Here is a 25364-nt window from a genome sequence, read left to right as displayed (position 1 = left end):
TCAATTTTGTTGACTACAAGTCAAGCTCATGTTTGCAAATATCTTTGGGAATTGTTTTTCATTAATGTGTTGTTTGATTTTTTTTCTTTTGGTGGGAGGACAATTTTTTTTACAATGACTCTTTGTAAAGACCACTGGAATATAAAATAGCTGGAACACAAAAAGAGGTAGAATGGGGATGGGGTGGAGGGAAGGAGAATGGGGGAACCCCACTCTTGTCAACCCCAAACTCCTTTTTTAAATATCTATTCCTGTTGTCTTTGCAAGAGATTTTTTTAAGTAAAACTGTAGCTTTAACCCAGTAATTATTTTCTAATTAATGTTTATTATTTGCCAATTAAATGTGTATAGTATAATTAAGTAACTTATAAAATTGTTGTTCAGTGCCCCAGCTGGCTTTTCTGTTTATGATGTTAAAGTAGAGTGCAGAATATGTTGTACCTTAAGTATGTCTGCCAACAAAATGAATTGCCATGTTCTTAATTTCTTGTGAGTCTGAACAATGCCCTGCAGCATGCCAGTTGTTGAGTTGCTAAGTCCTGGCAGGAGGGAGTGACCATCAGTGACCTCTGTCTGCTCCCTTTGCAGAGGCCGAGGAGCTCTACCAGAAGCGAGTGCTGACCATCACTGGCATCTGCATCGCCCTGCTTGTGGTTGGCATCATGTGTGTGGTGGCCTACTGCAAAACCAAGTAAACCTCCACTCCCACACCTCCTCTCTCCTGCTGCACAGAGGGCTCACCCAGCAAGTACTTGGCACAAAACACGATGCACCACTTAGTTGGAAAACACACACACACACACACACACAAAAAGGGGGAAAAATATATTGTAGTTAGAGGAAGGAAGATGAAAGGTGGATGGGGGAAATATATTTATATGTATACTTATATTATCAAGTATAAATATGTTTATATGTATACTTATATATTTATATGTATACTTATATTATCAAAATATAAGCATAGGTCAAACTAATGAAACTAAGCCCATTAAAAATATACAATTATTTTATGACAACAAAAAATAAAATAATGCAACCTATTATCCTAAAAACTGAGCAACAGACATGAACAGTAAAGAAGTCATTTTGATAGTGTAATGTCCCTAGAACTTTGGCAAAGGTTACCTGTACATTTAAAAAACAAACAAACAGGAGAAGAGGCCTGGACAGACAGTTTAGTTTGAAGTGCCTTAACCTCTGTTCTGCTTATCAGACCTCAAATATTTTTGCCAAAAACTTTAGATAGAGATTCTATGGTTTGCAGTACTATTACTAACAGCCTCTTATGCACACCTAATTCCAACACCACACCATCATCAGTTGCCCATCTTCCACTGCCAAGGACCTCAATACCCCTCTCATGGTCTTCAAATACTTTTAAAATCTGAGATGAATCAAAGGGCTTTATGGAAGGAAAACCAAGCAATAGGTACTCTGAAGATATATAAACTAGTTAAATATATGTATGCTCATTCTATTTAATTCTTTACCCTAGATGCATATTAATAAATATAGTTACTATATAACATGAAGTGACTTTTCTCTCAGACCCTCCACTTCAATATCAGATGAGCATATCTCAAATGATGTTAACAGTTTTGTTGGTCCATAATTAATATTCTCTTGCCAAAACTAACCATGGGTTTATTATTATAATCTGATTGCTGAATCAAGAACCACAGATAATATGCTTTTATACTCTCAGTCAAAAGCCTGGATAATGTTTTCTTAATTCTCCAAGAGCTAGTGTGTTGTCAGAATTAAGTAAGTGATAGTGATTAACCTTCATGGACTCTACCTATCGGTTTTATTAGGTTTAGTCTTATCATTTCAATATCCATTAGCTAATTTCACATATGACAAAAATGTTATTAATGTAGGATCGTGTTACAGTTGTGCCAAAATCTACTGGCAAAGCATGTGCCAGTTTTCACTCATACAAAATACATATTATTGTGCTCACATATATACACAAATAGGTATGTAAAGTACAACAAAATTGTACATTTGATCAGTCATCAATTCCCCAGCACTGTTAGCTGAGACAAATGACGTACACAAAGATGGATTGGCTGAGATTAATTTGTTGCCAGATATCAACGTGACAGATTTTTCTATCCTATGTTCCTCTTAGTTTTTGGTCATATTTCTGAGAGAATCCCATCTAGCTTCCTACATCTGTTTTCTAAGAAAATGTGCTCCTGCTTCTACTCCCCAGGCATACCCAGAGATTGGATGGCAATCTCTAGCTCCCCATCTCTCCCCAAAAGTCCACTCCCTGGAGTTACATGCTAGTAGAAAAAAAAAGAATTGACTCTCCCAAGAAATGTAAATCATAAAGAATGATGAACGTATCCTTTTTTCACATCTAGGAAGCAGCGGAAAAAGCTTCATGACCGGCTTCGGCAGAGTCTTCGGTCTGAACGGAACATGGTGAACATGGCAAATGGACCCCACCGCCCAAACGCACCCCCGGAGAACGTTCAGCTGGTGAATGTATGTTGTCAAGACTCTTGCCAAAGCTCAGAATCTCTCTATTGGGGCGCTTTGCCCTCCGTTTACCAGAGCTCTTAGGCTTCTGTTCTGAAGCTCATCTTTTACCGTTAATCACCACAGCTTCCAGGAATCCAAGGTTGTGCCAGAAGAAAATAATGGGAACATTTTAAAGTGGATTTGGTTACTGTAAAACCAACACATTTCTTTCCCTTTAGAAAGTGTTCATTAAGGGATTGGAATAATAATGTGGGCTTTGTTCTGCAGGAATGCCATCACTGAGAGAAAAAGAAAAACACAAAGAGAAACAATAAATTTAATGATGCAAGAATCAGAAGGAAATGTTTTATTTATTTTTTTATAATTTGAAGATGAAAGTTACGTCAGTCTATAACTGATTAATACCCCCAAACTAAGCGAAGTACCATAGAGTTATTATATTACAGACATTTCAATAGTGCCTGATGATTTACTGATTCTAATTTACAAAAGAAAGCAATTAGGGCATGGGAAGGCAAAGTGCCTTACCAAGCTCAAATCTCAATATTGAGACCACAGCATTGTAACACTTTCCTATCCCTCGCACTTTGTACATTGTGGCCAGCCCTCCAGAAAAATATCAAATATTTAGTTAAGGATTTACCAAGCGCACAGTGTTTTAAAAGAGGAACGTAGTGGGTGCATGGGGGAAGAGAGATAGTACAATGGATAAGGTGCTTGCCTTGCAGCTGATCCAAGTTTAATCCCCAGCCCCCCACAAGCCCCCCAAGCCCGCCAGGATTGATCTCAATGCAGAGCAAGGAGTAAGCTGTGAGCACTACTGAGTTTTATAAGCCCTGCCAAATAAAACAAAACAAAATAAATGAGGGATCAGGTCTAAAACTCAGCAGACGGTAGCTCATGCTTTCATGCAGGAGTCCTGGGTTTGATCCCCACCACTTCCTGATTCTCTGGACACTACTGGGAGTGACCCCCAAGGACTTAGCTAGGCATGACCTTTGAGCAACACTCAGTGAAGCCCCACAAAAAAATAAAAAATTGATGACCAGAAAATTTCATGGTAAAGGCCTTATTGAGATTAGGTTAAGGTACAAATATATTTTCATAATTTTTTGTTTTTCTTTTACTACCTATGTTTGTTGGAATGTTTCACATAATTGATAGATGCAACATGTATAACTTTTTCCTTAAAGATTTTACAATATATATAGGATGCAGAATTACTCCTTGGATTACAGTTTTGGCTGAAAATGTGTGACTCTGGGCTTTGAACTTTCTAAACCCTGTTCATTATGAAAAAAAAATCAAATTAATCATCATTTTCAAAAATTTCTTCTGAGCATTGAGAAAGAGAATCTACATGACATTTGATCCAGTGTCATTTAGTGTCTGTTTGATAATTGTTAAGTGCTATTTTCATTAGATTCGCCGAGCTGGCATTGCCTTCTAAGAAATCGGAGTAAAGTGGTGCAGAGACTAGAAATAGTTCATTGTGTATCACATAGAGTCATCTTTTTCTTAAAGCCAGCTAGCTATACTTCCTAAAACAGACTCACAATGAAACATCCTTTGCACTAAAAGAACCAATTAACGTTTCAAGCATAATTGAAGTTGTATTTGTTTGGAGTCTCAAAGACTATACCATATTCTTTATAGTCCATAACCCATTAGATTTTTAAGTGACCCATTTCATTTAAGAGTATTCTTTCCTGTCCATTCCTTTTTCTATTATTTAACTCAATCCAGGAAATACTAATCACATTTAGAAACACTTAAAAAAGGTCCTTTCATATGACAGAGGACAGAAACAGCTACTGAGTTTTAATGATGAAAGTGGAGAGACTGAGAAAATAGTTTCTGGGGGAATCGCAGGCTTAGCCTATGTGAGGCCTTGAGTTTCATTACCAGCACAGCACAGCCTCCAGGTATCACTGGGTGGTGTGGTCACCTTTGACTACCACGGACTATAGCTCCTAATTTAAAAAGGAAAGTAGAGTCTGTCCCAGCCAAATCCAAGTCCCTCTAGATATTATGTGTATTCTCAAGATGAGAAATGTGACAGCTCCCTAAAGCCTTCATATCTCTCACCAGCCTTCCTAGTCCTATCATGGACAATAAGTTGAACATTTTAAGCAGCACAGCACTGGAAAGATGAATGAAAAAGGAAAATCCAAAACACAGAGTTTTTTTGCATTTTTTTTATAAAAAAATGCTTTTACTTACTTGAAATTTAAAATAAGTCTACTCATGCTTTTGTTTCACTCAGACACTTTTTAGTCTGTTTTTGATTTGCAAAAACCAAGAAAAAATGAGAACTGCATAGACATTTGTATTAGTTTCTAGTTATATTTTTATAATAATAAGTAACAAAATGGAAGAATTAAGTCTGCTTCTAATTATGTGTAGTTATACTAAAATATATATTGCCTACACACCCTAAGAGTGATTTATTAGTCCCAGTCATCTCATCTAAAAGGCCATAGCAGAAACAAGATTTATCATTGATGAATGGAGAAATGGAATTTATTGTGAAACATCTGGACTTGAACGGTTATTTTGTATGCAACAAAATGAGTTGACTTGTGTGAATCTTCATGTCGTATCTCTTTGTTTATCCAGCAATATGTGTCTAAAAATGTCATCTCTAGTGAGCACGTTGTTGAGAGAGAAGCCGAGACGTCTTTTTCCACTAGTCACTATACCTCAACAACTCATCATTCCACCACCGTAACCCAGACTCCTAGTCACAGGTATGAGACATTTTTGTCCAGAAATTATTTTTTTATCCATAGTCTTTTATGATCTTTGCCTAATAAAGGAACAGGAAACATGAGTGCCAAGTATAACAAAATGCGGGGCTTAGGACAAAGACTGCACTGCACGTCAGCTGCCTCTGCTACTGAATTAAATGCTGTTTGGATTGGGACCCCCAGAGGGCAGAGATATCACTCAGCAAGCAGGCCAGGTGCATGATTTGCCTGTAGGAGGCTCAAGTTCTATCCCTGACACCACATGGTTGCCCAGCATTACTGGGAGCAACCCTCAAGTAGAGAGCCCAGGGTAGCCCCAGACCACCACTGGCTGTGACCCTTCCCCAGAAGCTCCAGACCAAATAAATAAATTTAAGGAATCCAGGAGATGGGTCAAAAAGGCTGGAGTGCAGACCTGGCATATGAAAGGCTTCGAATTTAGTCCCTGGCAGTCCATGGTCCCTGGATCATGACCAGGTGCTTGTGGTGACCCACTGCACCACGGGGCCTGAGTAACACTATGTAGTGGCCTGAGCACTGAGCTATCTGGCCTTTGGACCCCCCTGCTCCACTGGAAGGCCTCAACCCCACTAAAATGAACACACCAGGACCTTAATTTTTCTCATTACCAAAACAAAGAAAGAAAATGATTATAAGCCTCATAGTATTGTGTCAGGGACCGGCCTTACACTTTCCCTGCTACTTACTAAATTTTAGCACTGGACAGTTTGTCTTAGGAGCCACGTATGCTTCGAAACTGGCTTCATTCAGTGAGTGTATTGGAATTGCACGTGAAAACTGATTATAGTGCTGAACCCCAGTTTCTCAAGTGCTCTTGTGGTCTGTATCTGAATACCTGCTACCAAGGGCTACACTAAAAGAAGGATTTCTTAAACCAGCCAAGAGCCGAGAAGCTCTAAAGAATATGTAGTACATAGTGGCATTTGAGAAATAGGCTCTGACAGGATGAAGAAATGAATAAACTCTATCTTTACAAAGCCAATACAAATCAAGATCAATGTTGTTTATGGCGCCTCAATTCTGAGACAAGTTAAAAATCGCCATGAACTACTGACATGCCAGTAATCGTATCTGTTCACCAGCTCACTCCCCTCATCTCTGTTTTTGCAGACGATTAATGACTCTCTTCGCCTCTTTCATTTTGCCTCTAGCTGGAGCAATGGACACACAGGAAGCATCATTTCGGAAAGCCATTCTGTAATCATGATGTCATCAGTAGAAAACAGTAGGCAGAGCAGCCCAGCGGGGGGCCCACGAGGACGTCTCAATGGCCTGGGTGGCCCTCGGGAATGTAACAGCTTCCTCAGGCATGCCAGAGAAACCCCTGACTCCTACCGAGACTCTCCTCATAGTGAAAGGTAAAACTGAAGGGCAGAGCTACCGCAGAGGAGAAAGAACCCCAGTAAGAGAATCCCCGTGAGCATCTGCGGTCTTCCCTAAGGAAATCTACTCTAATGAGAATAAGGCCGCAGTGGCCTGTCTAGGAGTGCTCCTAGTTGATGAAGTCACCTTGTGTTTGACTGAACTCGTTTCTTCTGATCTCCTCACATCATCCCGGTGGCTGACAGGCAACAGATTCTTAAAGAGCTGGAGTGATGTGCAAGGTGCAGCAGACGGAGTTCCTAGCTCCGACCGTAGGCTCTTACCATGTGGGGTCCAGATTCCTCAGCTGTAACTTTAGAGGGTTGGCATCAATGGTTGATAAGGACCCTTCTATAATTCCAGTTTGCCAGATATCCAGATGCTGGTTGTGCTGGCCCGATGTTCTCATGCACTAACTCTGTCTTCCCTTCCAGCCTCTGTTAAGTTAAATCAAGGGCTATGTCACTGCTGGCTGTCCTGGGAACTGTGTGCGTTCCACCATGTACTTTCTACTCTAAGAAGAGATGAATAAATGAGTCTCTCATATGCGGAGTCTGGCAGTTTGTAGAGGTGTTTTTCAAAGAAGATATTGCCTTAATATGGCCCTTTACTTTAGAATGTTTGGCTTTCTTTCGGGGGACACTGGGCTGGGTTGGGGGAGTTATAGCCAAAGTAAAAATAAACAACCGAGCAAATTAAACTAAAGCAAAGTAAAGAGCAAAGTAAACTAAAAAAGATGCCAAGCCAGAGTGCTGAGTTCATACTTCTCTTTAGCCATGTTTACTGAAAAGGGGATTTATATCTACCTTTCATTTCTAGCTCACCAGTAAGCTGTTATTTATTATCTACAAATCCAGTGGAGTTTTGTTTGTTTGTTGTCATCTCAGTCTAATCTTGATCTCACATGCTGAAAGGTTTACATAATGTCGAACCCATACTTAGTTGAGAGAACATTGATGGAGATAATTTTGACAATTTTCATTCTCAGACCAGGAAAGACTGTTAATAAAGGATTACCATTCTGGATTTGCAGGCTATAGGGGACCCGCTGTTCACTTCCTCAGGGGTCTTTCCCCAATTGGTATTCTAGAGATTTACGAAATTAGAAATATCCATGTAATTCGTGTATATGAAAAATAGGCATGGTCCAGAAATTGGTTTAAAATGTTAGTTCTAAATTCATATAATTATGCCTCCATCTACTAAGTCTGTTAGTTCTAATTCAATCCTTTTTGAGGTCTGAAAAGGATGATAGGAATAAAGTTTTACTTCATGACTCTTTGTGATATTACCTTCAAAGCTTGGCATTTCCCAGTTATTGTAGGCTTCCTCTCACACCTGTTTTACTTCTAGAGAAGTAAATTACACCTGAATCCGGAAATTACTAAGAGAAAAGATGAATCACTGTTAAGTGTTGGTTGAATTTTGATTAACTTTTCTCAGATAACTTAATTTAAGTATTCCCCAAAGCAAAAAGCTGAAGACTTGAGCCCCAAATATTTCAATCTCCAAGACACTTTCCCATTTTAGACATAGCTAGATCACACATCCATATGACTCTGAATCATGGCTAAAAAGCAGGAAAGTTAATACATTTCCTGTTCCTGTTAGCTAGAGTTCAGATGATGGTGTCCTGTGTCATCACAAGTTAAGTCAAATTAAACTCTGTGAATGCCAACGTGAAGAAAAGAGTCATTTAGCGCTCTGCATTGGTAACATTTTTATCAAAAGCTGAGAAATGTGACTCTGAATAAGCCACATCTTCCTCTGTGCCAAGTCAGGTCTTGGAGAAGCCAGATATGGTGAAAACGATGGACTCACTGTCTTGGTGATGAGATTCAATGGGCATTCGCAGATGTAGAATTGCAGTGGAACATGGGGCAACCGACTCTTGAGCAATTGCAAATGATGAGACATGGATTGTCTTTGCAGTTCATGGGTTTTGGAGAGAGACAGAGCAGAGACTGGACATAACTGCAGAGTCAACCTGAGGTTCTCTCAGTCTTACCTTTGGTCCCTGGAATGTCTTGATCACTGGAATGGATAGTTGCAAATTGAATGTTAAGTGGCATTTCATGGAAAAATTAAAATCACACAAATGTATGACACTGTTATCAGGAATAAATCTAAGTTACTATGCTCTTTTTTTTTCATAAGACATAACCTTATAGCTGAGCTAAGGAGAAACAAGGCACACAGATCCAAATGCATGCAGATCCAGCTCTCAGCAACTCATCTTAGATCTTCTTCCATTCCCCATTTGGGCTTCATTCTCTAAGACCCCTTGGCCTTTAGGAAGGTATAGTATTTAAGAAATACTTCTTTCCCTTCCAAATCCCTGAGCATTGCTGCTTATAGACTGGCAGGTTTCCAGGACCTAGTACCCGCCTATCTTAACTCATTTGCTTTTATTTAAAATCAAGATAAGATTGAAAATCCCCAAAGCTTTGATAAGCCAGGTACTTTAGCTGATCTTTGCACGTACTCTTGTGCGGAGACTCTTGGCTACATAATAGTGGAGTCCAAAGATGATGATTGTCCTAGTGTAAACAATCGAGCCCTTTACTACGTATAGAAATTCTTGGTTCTCTGATCACCTACTATGACCTCTATTCCCTACCCCCTCCCTGCTCTTTGTCTCTTACTCCATCAGACTTATGCGGGGTATTCTGTGCTCACACAGGTATGTGTCAGCAATGACCACCCCGGCTCGTATGTCACCTGTAGATTTCCACACGCCAAGCTCCCCCAAATCGCCCCCTTCGGACATGCATCCACCTGTTTCCAGCACAACGGTGTCCATGCCCTCCATGGCAGTCAGCCCCTTTGTGGAAGAGGAGAGACCACTGCTTCTCGTGACACCGCCAAGACTGCGGGACAAGTATGACCATCACCTTCAGCAGTTCAGCTCCTTCCACCACAACCCTGCGCACGAGAGCAACAGCCTGCCCCCTAGCCCTTTGCGGATAGTAGAGGACGAAGAATACGAGACCACCCTGGAGTACGAGCCAGCGCAAGAGCCTGTTAAGAAACTTGCCAGTAGCCGGCGGGCCAAAAGAACCAAGCCCAATGGCCACATTGCCAACAGGTTGGATCTGGACAGCAACACCAGCGCTGAGAGCAGTCACTCAGAGAGTGAGACAGAAGATGAGAGAGTGGGTGAAGATACGCCTTTCCTGGGCATCCAGAACCCCCTGGTAGCCAGTCTCGAAGCAAGCCCGGCCTTTCGCCTGACTGAGGGCAGGACTAACCCAACAGGCCGCTTCTCTACACAAGAAGAAATGCAGGCCAGGCTATCCGGTGTAATTGCTAGCCAAGACCCGATTGCTGTATAAAGCCTAAATAAACACATAGAGTCACCTGTAAAACTTTATTTTATATAATAAAGTATTCCACCTTAAATTAAACAATTTATTTTATTTTAGCAGTTCTGCAAATAGAAAACAGGAAAAAACTTTTATAAATTAAATATATGTATGTAAAAATGTGTTATGTGCCATATGTAGCAATTTTTTACAGTATTTCAAAATGAGAACGATATCAATGGTGCCTTTATGTTCTGTTATGTCGAGAGCAAGTTTTGTACAGTTGCCGTGATCGCTTTTCCACAGTATTTCAGCAAAACCTCCCCTCTGTTCAGATTTTGCTGGCTTCTTGTGCATTGCATTATGATGTTGACTGGATGTATGATTTGCAAGACTTGCCGCTGCCCCTCTGTTAGCTTATGGTAGCGCCCTGTCCATCTAGTAATGGCGCATCCATCCAATCGCTCTCCTCCTTCGCATCCAGGTCCTTTTTTGCTTTCACTCTATGAAATGAGTTGTGTCTACTCTGCCAGCCAAAGGTTTGCTTCATTGGCCTCTGAGATAATAGTAGATCCAACAGCATGCTACTATTAATTACAGCAGGAAACTGCGCTAAGTAATGTTAAATATTAGGAAGAAAGTAATATTGTGATATTTTTAAAACTATATTATTAATCAGAAGACAGCTTGCTTTCCCTACAAAGAGCTACCATGTATTTTATTTTCACTTCTTTTTCTTGAGAAAAAGCAACAGTTTTCAGGATAGCATAGAAAATGGGATCTGACTTGCTATTGGGATATGTCAAACACCTAGGGAATCCAATTTCACTTTTTCTCTGGGGAGAATGTTGTTTCACCTCATTAAACTAAAGAAGAAATGATGGTTTTAACAGGTGCAGTCATTCCAGAACTGTATTTGTCCCCAACTTGGGGAGTTAGAGATTACTTGTGACTCCTCAGCCCATGAAGAGATGGGTTAAGGCATCAAAAAGCCCAGCTGAAAGCACCTTCAGCAGTTTGAAAGCCTCCTAGAGAGAAGTGTGCATGCTGTACCAATCCATTGTGACTGGGCATTACAGGGAAGTTTTCCATCATAAAGTGCCTAGGAGGAGGGAGTGCGTGAAGGCACCTGTAAGGCAGCACTGTGACATGGTTGCAATTGTTTAGTAGTTGGTTTGACCACTCCTCATTCTTTCTCTTTTGCTTTTCAGCATTGCCTTGATTAAGTCATAACAATGCATGAACATTTTTGTCAGGAATGGCCAATGTGCATGTGATGCGTGATTAGTAAAAGCTTTCCATGAGTGCCAACTCATGGAAATGGTGTTAGAAAGATTGCACCTTTTCTTGCAGAAGCGACCTCACATACGTGCTGACGTCTCACCTTGCAGCTCTATCACCCACTTCTCTTTTTGAACATTTTGTTTCACTGTCAAAAAGCAGGTCTAAGATTAGTCTCAACTGTGCATGTTCTTAGTGACTGTAAACCCAAGGAAGGCCTTTAGTATTAATATTTGAAATAACTACTAATTCAGGAAAATAAGATAACTTTATAAATGCAAATCATGATCTGCCACTGATCACTGTCAAATCGGGCTCGAGTTTCCTTAGGTTCCACGGGGTTCCCTATGAGCCCTGGGACTAAACAGGAAGTAGATTATTAGGGGGGGTTCAGAAAACCAGGTTTGAAGGCCATGAGAGTAACTACGTCTTTGTTTACAGGTGAACTGAATCTATTTCTTCACCAAATCTATGTCAAAACTAAAGGGGGTGACATACAAGTAGATTATAGGGAGCAAAGGAGGTTGGACATGAGTCATGTCAAAAAAGCTTCTACATGTTTCTACAATCCACAGAGGTCTCTGTGTGCTGATCCTTGGAGTTACTCTCAGCAATGGGGACCTGAAGCTGCCCTTTATTATTTGCATACTACTTCTCTCTGTCCAGCAGGGTGTTCATTTTTTTTTTTTTAACCTAGACTCCAGCATTTCTGCTAGGTCGCATGAGTTGCACTGATTTCCTGATCCCGTTAAAAGGGATAAGTTTATAGCAGAAGGAAGACTATAGTCAATCCAAAAAAAAAAAAAAGTTTTCAAAACGCCTTCTAAGGCTCATCCTTAGACAATGTCAATAAAAACTTTCCTACTATCAATTTTACCAAATTAAAATGAAAATTTCTATTATGAAGTCCTTAGACATTCCAATATTCCTGTGCCCTATTCAGGAGAATTTCAGGAATAAATCATATCTGCAAGCAAGGAACATTTTTCTGAGTATGAAAATTGCCGTTAATTTTTGAGTGCAAATATGCCTGAAAGTTTAAGACAAGAGAAATTTTTTTCCAACTTGAATCTAAGTTACTCACCAAAGTGATATATTAGTTGGGAGGCCTCTTCATCTGTCAAACAAGAGCATCCCTGATTGGAAAGGTCAGCTGACACCTCAGGGCTATCTCCCAAGCCCTGGATATTTGTGTCCACAGGGACACTTCTGTGATATTTAATTGCCGCATGACTCTCGACCACCCCTGCGTATAAACTCAGGCAGTTCAATGATGCTCCAAATGAGGGCATTACCTATGTTCCCAGAACATGAAAAGCTTCTCTCGGTGTTTCAATTATGGAAACTTCTCAGAATTTTGATGGCAACTTTGTTTTCTAAGTTTGATATCAATTCCCCCGAGAAGTTTGCAGTGCATAGTTACACAAAATGCCTTTAAAAAACAAAAAAACAACTCAAGATTCCTTGTCTGTCCTACTCTCACCCTTCTGCCTGGTCTTACTCTGTTTCCAAGAGTGCCTGGATAGCCTCTTGTTTTCTACAAAATGGCACTCTGTCTAGGTGTATGTGAATGTTCCCAATATGCTGTATTTTCCTTGTTTAAGTGTGACTGTCTTGATATAGGTGGAGTATATCCAGGGTAACTTGCAAGGTAACTATTCCTTTATTTTTTTCTTTTTGGCCTGGGGTTGAAAGGTACATGACTTACATTTGGTGAATATATGGAAGGCCCGGTCTTATTTTTTTAGCCCTGGCTGTATTCCACCAACCATGAAGATTACTATCCTCAAAGACCCATGGAACACTGCAGAGATATGCAGACAAAAGGAAATGGCCACATATCACAAGTTCTATTATATATTCTTTTGTAAATACACATTGTACATTTCTTGGATATTTTCCTAAATAATTTACTGTGTTTATGAGTTACTGTCAGTTTTTTTCTCTTTTAACTTAGACTGTGTAACAATGTAAATAACATAATGTCCTTTATTATTTATATTTAAACATCTAACATAGAGTTTTCATATAAGTTAAAGGTAAATGTCAAAAATATGGGTTTTTTTTGTTTTTGCTTTGCTTTAAAGTTATGTATCTTTTCTTTTTTCCCTTTTTTTAAAAGAATAATTTATTGTTCAGGAAAAGAATGTATATGTATTTGAAGAATGCACATTTGAAGGCCCTGAGGTACTGATAAACTAAAGAATTTATTATCCCAAATACTAAGCAATAAGCAATCGTGATTTATTTAAAGTTTTGTTCATTTACCATGAAAGACTTACTGCAATAAAAATGCTACTCTGTGGAGTCCCGGGAGTTGCTCTGCAGACTAATAGTTGAGTCTGTCAGACCCGACCCTGTCATCTTCTGGAGATGGTTATACTCATTTAGGGATATGTTTGATGGATCCCATGATCATCTTTCCTGTCTGCTTTGCCACACTGTCGATTCTTGAATCATTTTCTGCCTCCTGATTTCTGCTTACCACTATATCCCTCGCAGGGGGCCATAACCAAGCATAACCTCTTCTCTTACACCCAGAGTAACCTACTGGGACATTACAGGGTCTGATCACCTGGATCCTGGCTGTTAGCTTGCTCTGATGTGACATCGAGAAACTTCTTCAGATGGATGGAAATGTCAGTGTGATGATCTTTTGCAGCCATAATAGGAAAAACCCCTGATTCAGATCTAACCGGCTCCATGGTCTAAGAGGTAGTCATTTGGCACCTGGCAATGTGAAGCTATTGCCAGCAAGCCTAACTTATTCACTCAGTTTCAAGAGAAGTTAAGGTTAGGTTGTTTTTTGCCACCCTCATTCTATCAATAAATCAAACTAATTGCCCGTCTTACAGCTCAGGGAAGAGCCAATGCATGAGAAAATTTCCACATTCTAAGACTTAGTCGTAGAAATGAGGATATTACTTTTCTTGAAATTAGCCTATACTAAAGCCATATTTTAGTAAGTAGATATGTGCATGGAAGATACTTTTTATATATTTCAGGCATTTTATTCATTATTCAGGATAGGATAAGGGCTTCTGAAGCATATGGAGGAGAGGTCAGCAATTCTTTGGGGTATAACAGGGACGTCTTAGGGGATTTGAGAGTACCCTGCGGCTTCCCATTTAAGTCACTCTTCACAAACGCATATGATTCCTATTATCTAGTAATGGCTTCACTAGTGTCATTTCTGAAATAATCAGGATGTCTAGGGAATTCAAATGCGGCCTTTATCCTTACTACTTTTTTACTATTTGTATTCTTGAATTTTCTGAATTATTCAGAAGCCCCAGATTTGTGTCAACTTTATTTTACACATGCAAAGATAATTTCTAATAGTCAACCTTAAGTAACATTCTTTCACTCATCCAATCCAGCCAGTAAGCCATTAGGCAATCAAGGAGTATGGAGAACGTTTAAATATTAAAGGCTGAGATTCTTTCCTGTGCCTTTGAGCATATACTGAGATTTTATTCATACCTAAACATTGGGAACTATGAGCAGTTAGCTAAGTAATTTAGGATGAATTTAATTACCTATGATAGGTAAGGTTTTGAGGGAGGAACCTACATGACAGAGGGCAGAATGGAGAGAAAGAACATTAACACACATACACACATGGAAATGATATATTTTGATAATTACTACAATTTCTTATTCAATCCAATCATCTAGTCTCTTGAATAGCAACCCCAGGCCTGCTCTTACAGCTAACAATTTTTTTCTTACTTAATGTCATTCATTCTCATCATCTGATTTCTTGACTCTGACCTAATAGCAAAGGACAAAAGAACTTGATGTCAGGGACTTAAAGCTAAATGAGTCAGTTCTGAGATCCAGAAATTCAGGATGCTTGCAGGAGCAGAAACTTTTGATGATCTTATGTGAATCACTTTGTACTCTAGCTAACCCACTCTAAGACAGATATAATAAAGAAAATTTATGGGAAAAATACTCCAAAACATTAATTTGGAGGAAATAAAAATGCTTTCAGTTCATTAAATACGCATACTATTGCTCCAACAAGCAGCAGAATCTAACTGCATCCTGGAGTTGTCTTTCAGAGTGGTCAGGCTTACTTACCCCACTGGGTTCCCTGGGGCCCCTGTTGACATCCTGAGACTGTAGCTATTGATCTCATGTGGGGATTGCTTGGGTGTCATTTTCAGTGAGCTCCAAACTGAACCATTAGCTGGCATTTAGATATAAATAGAACTTAATTGCTTTGCAGATTCTTAAAAAACAAAAACAAGAGGGAAACCAATAATTCCTAAAAAGGGAAGAAATAATCGCTATTAGTTACACCCAAGGTCTTTCTCTAACCCTTCCACTGTGAAAGGTCTTACTGGGACAGGATTTGAAGAAACTTACCATCTCTTCTCACCCAAAAACATGCCCAAGAGGTTAAAGAATTCTACATCTTTAATAGTTTTTGTGAAGGCTTGCTTATAAGCACAGCACAAACTATTAAATATAAATAATACTTTGTGACTTATAAGATACTTGATCTCTGTATTCTTTTAACCCCATGAGACATTGATTCACATGACAACAGAGAAATACGGTCCCGGGGAAGTTAAAGATCTAGGTAGTCAGTTGCAGTGGAGATAGTCACATCCACCTAATTTCAGACTTCATATCCTTGTCCTACTTCCTGCTCTTCTTTCTTCTCCAGGACCCACGTACAAACAACTCTTTTCTTTTCAACATTTTTTTTTAAATAAAGACAATACAAATTACATCAAAATATCAACTTTCTGCATTAAAAAAAAAGCTCCTTCCTGGTCTTGATTTAGAGTTACTCTGCCATGCCATCTTCTTGACTAAATAACTCTATGCACCTTTTCCTAAACCTAGTTTCTCGGGAAATGTATAGCCATGGCAGATAGTTCACAATTTCAGTATCTCGGTAACATCCTTCGGAGAGGGGTCTGGTGTAAGAACACCATCCTCTGCATGTGCTAACTCTGTAAATTTGGACAACCTCAAGGAAGCATAAATCTGTCTAATGCTTAGTGCCTATGTGAATTTTAATTTCTGTTTGCTTCTTTCCTCCAAGTTATAAGTTTGGGAACCAAACTTTCTCACACTTTACAATATACTGACTAACTAAATAAGTATATTATCATTTTCTTCTTCGAGGATCAATAAGCCAAATTCCCTTTTAATCAGTTATTTTATTGAGAAGCATAATCACTAACATTTTAAAGTATGTTAGTAAGTTAGTGTATTATATTATTTTTCTTCATAGCTATACACATTATATCACACAACTCATTTTTATGGCTTATCACCTTAATATTTAATTTATGAAATTTATTGAAATGTGATTATTGGCAGAGTTTTCATAATACTACCTTCAAACTTTATTGCAAGCTTATAAAATCAAAAGATGATTCAAAGATGATAGGTTATCCGCACAGGTTATATACACCTGTTGCCTGAGTTTGTACCCAGGCAAACATCTTCCATCTCTTTAAAAACCTATAATCTGGTCAGAGGTCAGCAGAATGACAGGCCTCAGAGTAACCCTTCCATATAAAAAAAACTGCATTACTTAGGGATGCTTCTTACCTATGCCTTTGATCAACCTAATAGTTCTTCAGGTTTTACTCCCTGCATAAAACAGGATGCTGTATTTCCATCTTGAGTATGAAGCAGTGACTAATATAGAAATAAATGCTATTTGGGCATAATCCTTTAAAACATCATTGCATCAGCTGATGGATGACTTGATCTTAAGCTATCCATCACAAAGCTTGTAGTAGGTATTATTAAGGGCAAGAAGATCTAATGCAATTGTTCATATGTTATTTTTACTTAAATAAAAGTGTATTTTATTAAAATTTTCCTAACTGTAGCTTTTTATAAAATATGCATAAGGATTTTTTTAAAGAAATAATCTACATGTAAACTTTGTGTCCTATTATTATTAGTTACCATCATACGTTAGGCTGTCTTCTTCTTAATGTGACTTTCATTAGGATAGTCCTTGCCTGGTCTTGAAATTTTTTGTAGTGAGATGCATACAGAGCTTCATTGCTGTAGGAAGTCAGGCTAAAGGCAGAAAGAATTATCTGCTTTTTCACAGTTGAGCCTACAGTGAACTTTTCATCTTCTTTGGAGAAAGGGCCTCAACTTGCAATTAATAAGGTAAAAGAGCAGATGTTTTCCCAATGGATTCTAGACTCTGTTCACCAAGAATGATAGGAAGAAAGAAAATGCTATATTTGAGGGTCATGTTCTCAAAGTTTCTCAATCCCCAGTAACTTGGTCTCCTCAAATTGTGAGGTGTTCTTCCTTCTCATAAGAATCTCCCTGCAAAGATCACATTCTTGCCTGAAGACTTCATTATATTTTAAATAAACACAACTATTTAGTCAGAACACTTCTTATCCCTTCACTGAGTTTTAGACTATAGGATAATATAATTTTATACTTTCAATAGAATCACAATTTGAAAAATGAATTATCAAGTTTTAGGTCATTTTATTAGACTAAGAGCTTCCTTTATTTGTTGAAAGTTGCTAGAAAAATTTAGGACAGAATTATAGGGTATTATATCACTTCCATTATTTGCTTGTCCAAAAACTTGCAACAAGGAAAGATATCCACTCCTACCCACTATCACACATACACATCCTGAGTTATATTCTGTCAGAGGTGCTGGATCTTGAGTCAACGTGTGAGGAAAGGAAGTCAGGTCCTTGATGTTAACTGCTAACACAGTTGCTGATATGTAGGGGTTCACTCAGGGTCAAAGTCATGCCAAGTTCAAATAAAGGATCAACTAAGGGAAAATATCCCCTCATCTGGTTAAGAAAGTTTCATGTCACCTACTAAGTAAACCAGAAGTGGAGCAATAGTCTAAATTATGGAAGGGCTCCACATCTGATCAGTGACAATGATGATTGTACCACTGATACATCTCCTTCTGGTGCCCACTGCTAGTGGCCATGCCTTTCTCATTTCTCAACGATCCCCAATTCAATTCCTAACTGATCTACTTCCTTCAGCTCCTTTAGCCCATCTTTCACATTCTGCTGGAAGGTTCTCTCTAATTTTCCAACTGCATCACTCTATTATCGGGGTATTGACCTTTCATGCCTCCTCATGAAGCTTTCTGCCTCAGTCTAACCTAGGAAGCTCTTTGTAATGGCACCTGCCAAACTCCTCAAGCTTGTCTCTTGTTCTCATGTTTCACTGCACCTTATGATTTTCTGGTTCCCAAATACCCACAGCTGTGTCCATCAAACTCTAGTCATGGATATATCAACGTCATAATTATTACCATACCCATGTATCACCTGTATTCTTTTTGCATATTGTTTTTAATTAACTGCATTTTTAACTAAAATAAAGTCATTTCAAATGAAATCTTGTATCAATGCTGCAAATGGAAAACTTCAATCAAAGTTGCCATAATTAAAACAGAACTGTAAAAATAAACATAATAAAAATGAAACTAAGTAGTTAAGCTCTAACAAGATACTGTTGCCTGCTATAGTATCTGGAATGAAATATGTTCTCTGATAGAAAGTGGCAGAGAGATGTGAAATATATTAAGGAAAGAATGAATCACTTATTCCCGGAGTTAGCAGGAATTGAGAGGGAGTTCACAGAGGAGCCGTGCCTAATGGTTTGAGGATGTTATAGAATACTAGGCCCCATAATCATTTTGGATGTAACACACAGTCCCCATATTTCAATAGTCACAATGTTTTGCAGATATTCATTGGAACTCCATTATCCACTTATCCTTACAACAAACCTTTTTTTTTTTAACCCCTTTTCTTGGTAAAACAGAAAACCTTGCCTTGGAATCTATGACAAATACCCACACTTCTCAGTTCTTCAGTGCTCTGCCTTTATGGTTTTACACATGCAGTACATTCTTTTACAGTGCATATCCATTTAGCTCACAACTGAGATAGCTGAAATTTCTCCCAAAATAAGGTATTAAGAGTTAACATGCTCTCAAATTTGTATATATCCAGTGTCTAGCATGGTGTCCAAAATATAATCAATGCTAATGAAAGAACTGGAACTGGATATTGAGGATGTGAGGAACTTCAGTGATTAAAGGACTTTTTAAAAAGTAACTATCAAGAAAAGTAGCTATCAAAAAAGAAGGTCACGAAAGCACCATCAGAGACATGAGAATAGAATCATACCAGCTAATTCATGGACAAAAGCATCAAGAGCTAAAAGCTGTGTCATAGCTTAGCCTAAACTTTGTGATGAATCCATGATTTCCTCAAACACATTTTGCATTTGATTTTAGTCCTTCTTCCACCCAGAAAACTGGCTTAAATTTAATCCTTCTCTATTCTCCCTTCTTTAATTTCACTTCTTGGAAAGGTCCTAAAAATAAAGGCTTTTAATTGAGTATTGTTTAGCCAGGTCAATCATAAGGAGGATTTTCACATTAACCTCTGCACTAAACACAGCCTAAATCTCCAATCCTTTGACAAGGTACAAAGACAGCTTGACTTATAATTAGCTTTCAAAAGGCTTTTCTGATGCATAGTTGGTTGAGTCAACAGAATGCACATAACTCTTCATGATAATAGGATGCTGATTTTCAAGATCAAGTATTCCCTGATATTTTCTAGTTGATTCCTTTCACAGAAAAACCGAAAAGGAAGGCATGAGTCTCCTACCATGCAAGACTTTTGTTTCATTATTTGCCTAGTTTAGAAGTGTAGTTTTCTTTAGTGATTAAAAATAAACCTCAAATATTCTATTCAAAAATAAATCTTTATTTTTGGGGAGTGCTCAGCAGTAGAGTGTGTGCCTCTTAAGTATGAGGTCTGGATTCTACTCCTGTACTGCATTAAGTAGGTGTATAAACAACTGTCACTGTCACTGTTATCCCATTGCTCATCGATTTGCTTGAGCAGGCACTAGTAACGTCTCTATTGTGAGACTTGTTGTTACTGTTTTTGGCATATCATGGCATATGCCATGGGGAGCTTGCCAGGCTCTGCCCTGCGGGCGGGACACTCGGTAGCTTGCCGGGCTCTCCAAGAGGGGTGGAGGAATTGAACCCGGGTCGGCCGGCCGTATGCAAGGCAAATGCCCTGCCACTGTGCTATCACTCCAGCACTGTATAAACAAATAAACATATATTTCTTTCATTGCTTAGCTGGTGAGTCTCAAATTTACCTCAAATTCAGTTACTCAATGGTTAGTCTTTTGTTTTGTTTTGGATCTTTGTGCCACATTCAGCTGTGCTCAGGGAGTCCACCTGGCTCTGTGCTCAGTGCTCTCTCCTGGAGGGGCTCCTGGAACCACATGTGGTGCTAGGGATTAAGTCAGAGTCAAGTTTGTGTGCAAGGCAAGTGCCTTAACCTGGTCCTGTTTCTCTGACCCCAATTATAATTATTTTTAAATTGGCTCAATGTTATGGTTATCTATTCATCAATATGCTTTCAAGTGACTTTAAAATTTCAAAGGAAAGACAGTTCAACGGGAAACATGAAGAGGAACATTTCTGTGGTTGGTGTCAGTGGATAGAGGTGACAAGAGCTGCGACCTTGTTGAAGTCCTTGTTTCTCAGACTGAGTACTAGTCTGCTCTAGTGCCCAGTCCATAAGCACCTGGCCTCGGGGCAGCGTGCAGAGTCCAGGAGAGCAGAGATCATTTCTTCCTGACACCTACGACACACCAAGCTGGTGGGTGTGGTGTCACAACGCTGTGTTCCGGAAACATTAGTACTGACACTATTGTAAACTACTATGTCTAAATAAAGTAGAACTAATTTAAATGAAAGGAAATAAATACATAGTTTTAAATTGGGAGCTGGGAAGATAGTACAGAGCATAAAGAGCATGTTATGCAGGAGCCATCCAGCTTCAATCCCTAGCAGTCTAAGGTCCCCTTGAACATCTCTGAGTACAGCCCTGGCTGCTCCTAAGGACAGCCGGAGGTGGCCCTGGATGTGGCCCAATGTTTTTACCTCAAGAAACCTCTGGGGGAGAGGAAGAGAGAGAGAGGAGAGATAAGAGGGAGAGAGAAAGAGAGAGAGAGAGAGAGAGAGAGAGAGAGAGAGAGAGGAAAAGTGCCTGCCATTGACCACTGAGACAGGTGGGGATAGGGGTTCGAGAGGGAAACTGGTACATTGGTGGTGGGAAATGGACACTGGTGGAAGGACGGGTGTTGGAACATTATATGACTGAAACCCAACCATGAACAACCTTGTAACTGTGTATCTCTAAGGCTGGAAAGATAGTACAATGAGTAGAGAGTTTGCCTTACACGCAGCTGACCCAGGCTTGATCCCTGGCATCCTATGTGGTCTTCTGAGCACTGCCAGGAGCAATTCCTGAGTGCAGAACCAGAAATAACCCCTGAGGATTGCTCAGTGTGGCCCAGAAAACCAAAAAAATTAAAAAATTAAACAAAAAGAGAAAAAGAAAGAAGAAAAAAGAAATGTTAGGGGTAGATTGCATGATCTGCAGAGAACAGGGCATATGGCATCCTCAGGCCCTGGTCCTGACCTACCAGGCCCAATGACAGGAAATTTCTATGAGGGGCCCCTGTGTCTACTCACTGCTTGGGAGAACATAAGTAAAGTAACATAAATAAATAAATAATGTGCTAGGATGACAGATAGGTTTGGCTGCATCTATGTGGTCAAATATTTGTACTCAAAGACAATGAGTGCTTTATTTTTCTTACAAAATCTAGATCTAAGAGATTCAGAAAAAAAATCAGTAGATAGTTGTCACTCTTCCATCTGAATGTACAACTTGAGTATCTGAGATGATAGGCCTGCCCAGTCATCCAGCCAATGAGGGTGAGATAGGAACAGAGAAACTGGCAAATCCGTCTTCTTTACACTTTGTTGCTATTCAGACTTAAAGTCCTGGAAAAATATATGAAAAGTAGAAACCTCCTGAAACCTCCATTTTTGTCCATACTCCATTTTTGGAAATTGACGAATATCATGTGGCTTTCTCTAGAATGGTACAGAAACCATGAACTCAGAAACTGAAGAGATCTAACTTTGAGTCCATTTGTGTTTACTTGAATTTTTTCTCTGAGTCCTGAGTTTATTGTGTTAATTCCATGAACACACTATAATGTTATTGCGTGTGCATGATTATTTTTCATGCTTCTTTGCCACATAGTAGGTGCTCAATAAATAATGTGTTTTAATTGTGGCATGTTTCTTACCTAATTAGATGATCTGGCAATGAGAAAGGCAAGAGTCAGTGTTTCCAAACCTAGCAAGCTAAAGCTGGCTTTGATTTGTCCTGTCCTGTCTATGGAGAACTCCTCTTGGAAAGCTGTTGGGAGCAGATCTTGTCAGAAAGCAGGACTCCAAGTCCTGCAAGGATCGTCTCCTTTTTCCCTGCCCAGCTAACACACAGACCCAGACCTGAGTGAGCCCAGTCAAACAGATGTTTCTTTTACCCTGAGAGAAAAAAAATACAATTTTTCAAATTCAGTATTGGAAATGATAGATTGCTCCTTCCAATGAGCAGGAGCTAATTTAAATTTCAAGGTCACCGTGTCAAAACTGCCCCTCCTTCACAGGTCTAGAGCCCTTCTCTGGGATCAGCTCCCCGGCGCATATTGTAAGCACTCACAATTTCCATTTCAAGGTTCTATCTCCCAGTGAAGTGCCACAATCCCAATTTTCAAAAAATCGATGCCTGGCAACCTATGAAAGTTTTCACAGATTAGGGAGGTTATGGCACAGTTTTCTTTTGCCTTGTGGTCTCCCACGATAGCTCAGCAGTAAAGTGGGCTGGAGAATGGGCTGCAGTTCGGCCATAGGAGACTTCAAGAGCAGAGTAAGTATGAGATGTGCTGATGACTCATCAGCTGATAGAAAATGCAGTGAAACCTTTTCTTTTTCAACAGGATCAGACAAAGTGACAGAGAATGCTTCCCTGGGAAGAGACACCTGGTAACTATGCATCCACAAGATTATTTTAAATGATGCTTAGAGTAAAGTAATCAGCAAAATCACTGTCTGACCTTGAAATTATTCTGTGGCCACTGGACCTTGAAAGGATGATGGAGACAGCTATGTCCAGATGTCTGGGACTTTGATCAGTGGTGTCTGCCCCCCACAGAGCTTGGGACCTCTGCTAGCAAGAAGCTTCTCTGGGGACATGAGTCTTAAGCAGAGAAGTCAGGACTCCAAGATGTGTTTTATTTTGTTTTCTTTTGGCAGATACTGTGTTACCTCTAGCTTCTGCCAAATTTCAAATGTGAGCAACTTCTGATATTGCTTATGCTTGTTGGACACTGAGCTTCACAGACTTTGTTTCCCAAACAGGAAAATCCCAAGACCCTGAAATCACTGACTGCTTCAGCAGCCATGGTCAGGCTAGATAGAATGACATTCCCAGCAGACCATAGCTTTTCTCTGGTACCATTCAACTGGCAGTCTTCAAAAGAAGATGGAGGAGAAACTGTTTTGGCACAGGCTGTGTAGTGGAGATTTTCTCTTCAGCTGGGAATAAATGAAACTTTAGCAAAATGACAAATAACTCTCCAAAATATTTACATAACCAGTCGTCCCACAAGGTTGAAACCTAAGACTGAGTGTCAAAGGTAACCTAAGAGACAAGACTTCCTGGTGTGGTCAGTTGGTGTTTGAAAATATACTTCAGAGATGGAAAAGAGACCTACTCTGTTCCCGTGCATAACAGATGAACTGCCTGCCCCTGGGATGTCTCTCTCTATTTCAGTTTTCAGCACCATCCTGCAACACATTGCAGAATCAAACCTCAAAGAAGATGCACTTGAACTCCATGTACAGAGAGTTGGTTCTTTCAACAAATATTTACTGAGTATGTGTGACATGCAGGACGCCGGGTTAAGAGCTAGAGATACAAAGAATAATAAAATACATCTTATTTGAACACATGTAAACATTCCAAGAGAGCAGGTTTTTAGTTCTGGAGACTAACGTATACATAACTGTCATGTGACAAGTTTAGGAGATTGTGCTTTAGTGACAAGAATATAAGACCTTGGAGCTTCCATTATACCTTTGACTGCCAACACTGACTCGTAGGTGCTGTGTGAACTTTGGCATGTTGCTAACTGTCTTGGAACCCAGTTTATTTGCCTATATGAATTGATGATCTTAAAAGGTTTTTGTTAGGGTTACTAATACATATCTAAAAGGGTCCAAATGATCATCTGGCAGAAATTCTATGTTCAGTAATAGCTTTAATGTGAATTCAAAGGTTCTGTGATGATGATATCAGAAAGTGCTATGAGAGCACAGAAAAGAGAGCTCTAATGGATATAATTCAGCTATGTTTTAGATAAATGGGTCCCCTAAAAGAGAGCTGCATAAAGATTACTGTAAAATTTATTTTCATAAGAAAAATGGCCACAGAAGTGAAATAGCAGAATCATTTCAAGATGTATAGAGGGTGCAAACAGTTAATAGTTGGAAGTAGATGGGAACATAAGTCTGGTATGAGAAGGGAAACTAAATTTTGTAACAGAACTTTGTTTTACCACAGAAGACATTAATAAAGTGGGTTACAAGATCATAAACAACATTTATGCTCGGAGACATGGCTTGTTTCTGGAGCACATGGCTTAAATGTGTGATGCTCTGGATTCAATCCGTAGTACTGTTCCTCAAAATAAGGCTGACAGAAATATACATTATAAATTAATCATGGAGCCAGATAACTAGCACAAAGAGCTAGAATAATATTTGGAAGGTAAAGATAATGTAGAATACTTATGATTATCAGTACAGAATCTGAATTGGTCAAGGAAGATGGAGACTAGAGGAAAGAGTAAATGATGGGGGGGGGGTCTTTCTGAGATGGAGGAAAATAGACTCAATGGTCAAATGGGAATGGGGTGTGAGATGGGAGAGATCCTAGTACATCCCAAAGGCCGGGCTTTAGAAAGGTTGCCAACATCTTTTCTAAGAAGTCTGATAAAGCACTCTTCATGCATTTTTGAAGTCCAGCTCTCTGTTCCCCATAATCAGATACTGAGTGTACTGTGCTCAGAGTCCTGTGCTGTGCGAGCATCACCATGGATAGCTTCACATTGTCTTCTGAACAAAACCGTAAGGCAAGATTGTTTTCTTACACCACAGATGAGAAAATTAAGCTCAGCTGTCCTCAGGAAACCTTCACAACTATTATAT

At 39.3% G+C, this 25364-nt stretch overlaps 1 protein-coding gene across 7 annotated transcripts in view; it reads left to right on the top strand.

Annotated features, from left to right (window-relative positions):
• NRG1 (neuregulin 1) overlaps window positions 1-18705 on the top strand; it is a 566300-nt gene extending 547595 nt beyond the window's left edge. For 5 of the 7 annotated variants that reach the window (XM_055134907.1, XM_055134829.1, XM_055134749.1 and 2 more), the window contains 5 exons: window positions 589-691; window positions 2376-2499; window positions 5116-5246; window positions 6419-6625; window positions 9313-18705. In XM_055134907.1, the coding sequence (XP_054990882.1) occupies window positions 589-691; window positions 2376-2499; window positions 5116-5246; window positions 6419-6625; window positions 9313-9964 (1217 nt within the window). In that variant the 3' untranslated portion in view covers window positions 9965-18705. Of the gene's footprint in view, window positions 1-588; window positions 692-2375; window positions 2500-5115; window positions 5247-6418; window positions 7199-8786; window positions 8929-9312 lie in introns of those variants that run through there. The other 2 variants (XM_055135045.1, XM_004606875.2) reach the window with 2 other exon arrangements.
• The last annotated feature ends 6659 nt before the right edge of the window (window positions 18706-25364 follow it).

Source organism: Sorex araneus, chromosome 1, assembly GCF_027595985.1.
Source record: "Sorex araneus isolate mSorAra2 chromosome 1, mSorAra2.pri, whole genome shotgun sequence".
Taxonomy (NCBI): Eukaryota; Metazoa; Chordata; class Mammalia; order Eulipotyphla; family Soricidae; genus Sorex; species Sorex araneus.
The sequence above is the reverse complement of the archived record's forward strand: the minus strand, read 5'-3'. Positions and strand labels throughout refer to the sequence as shown.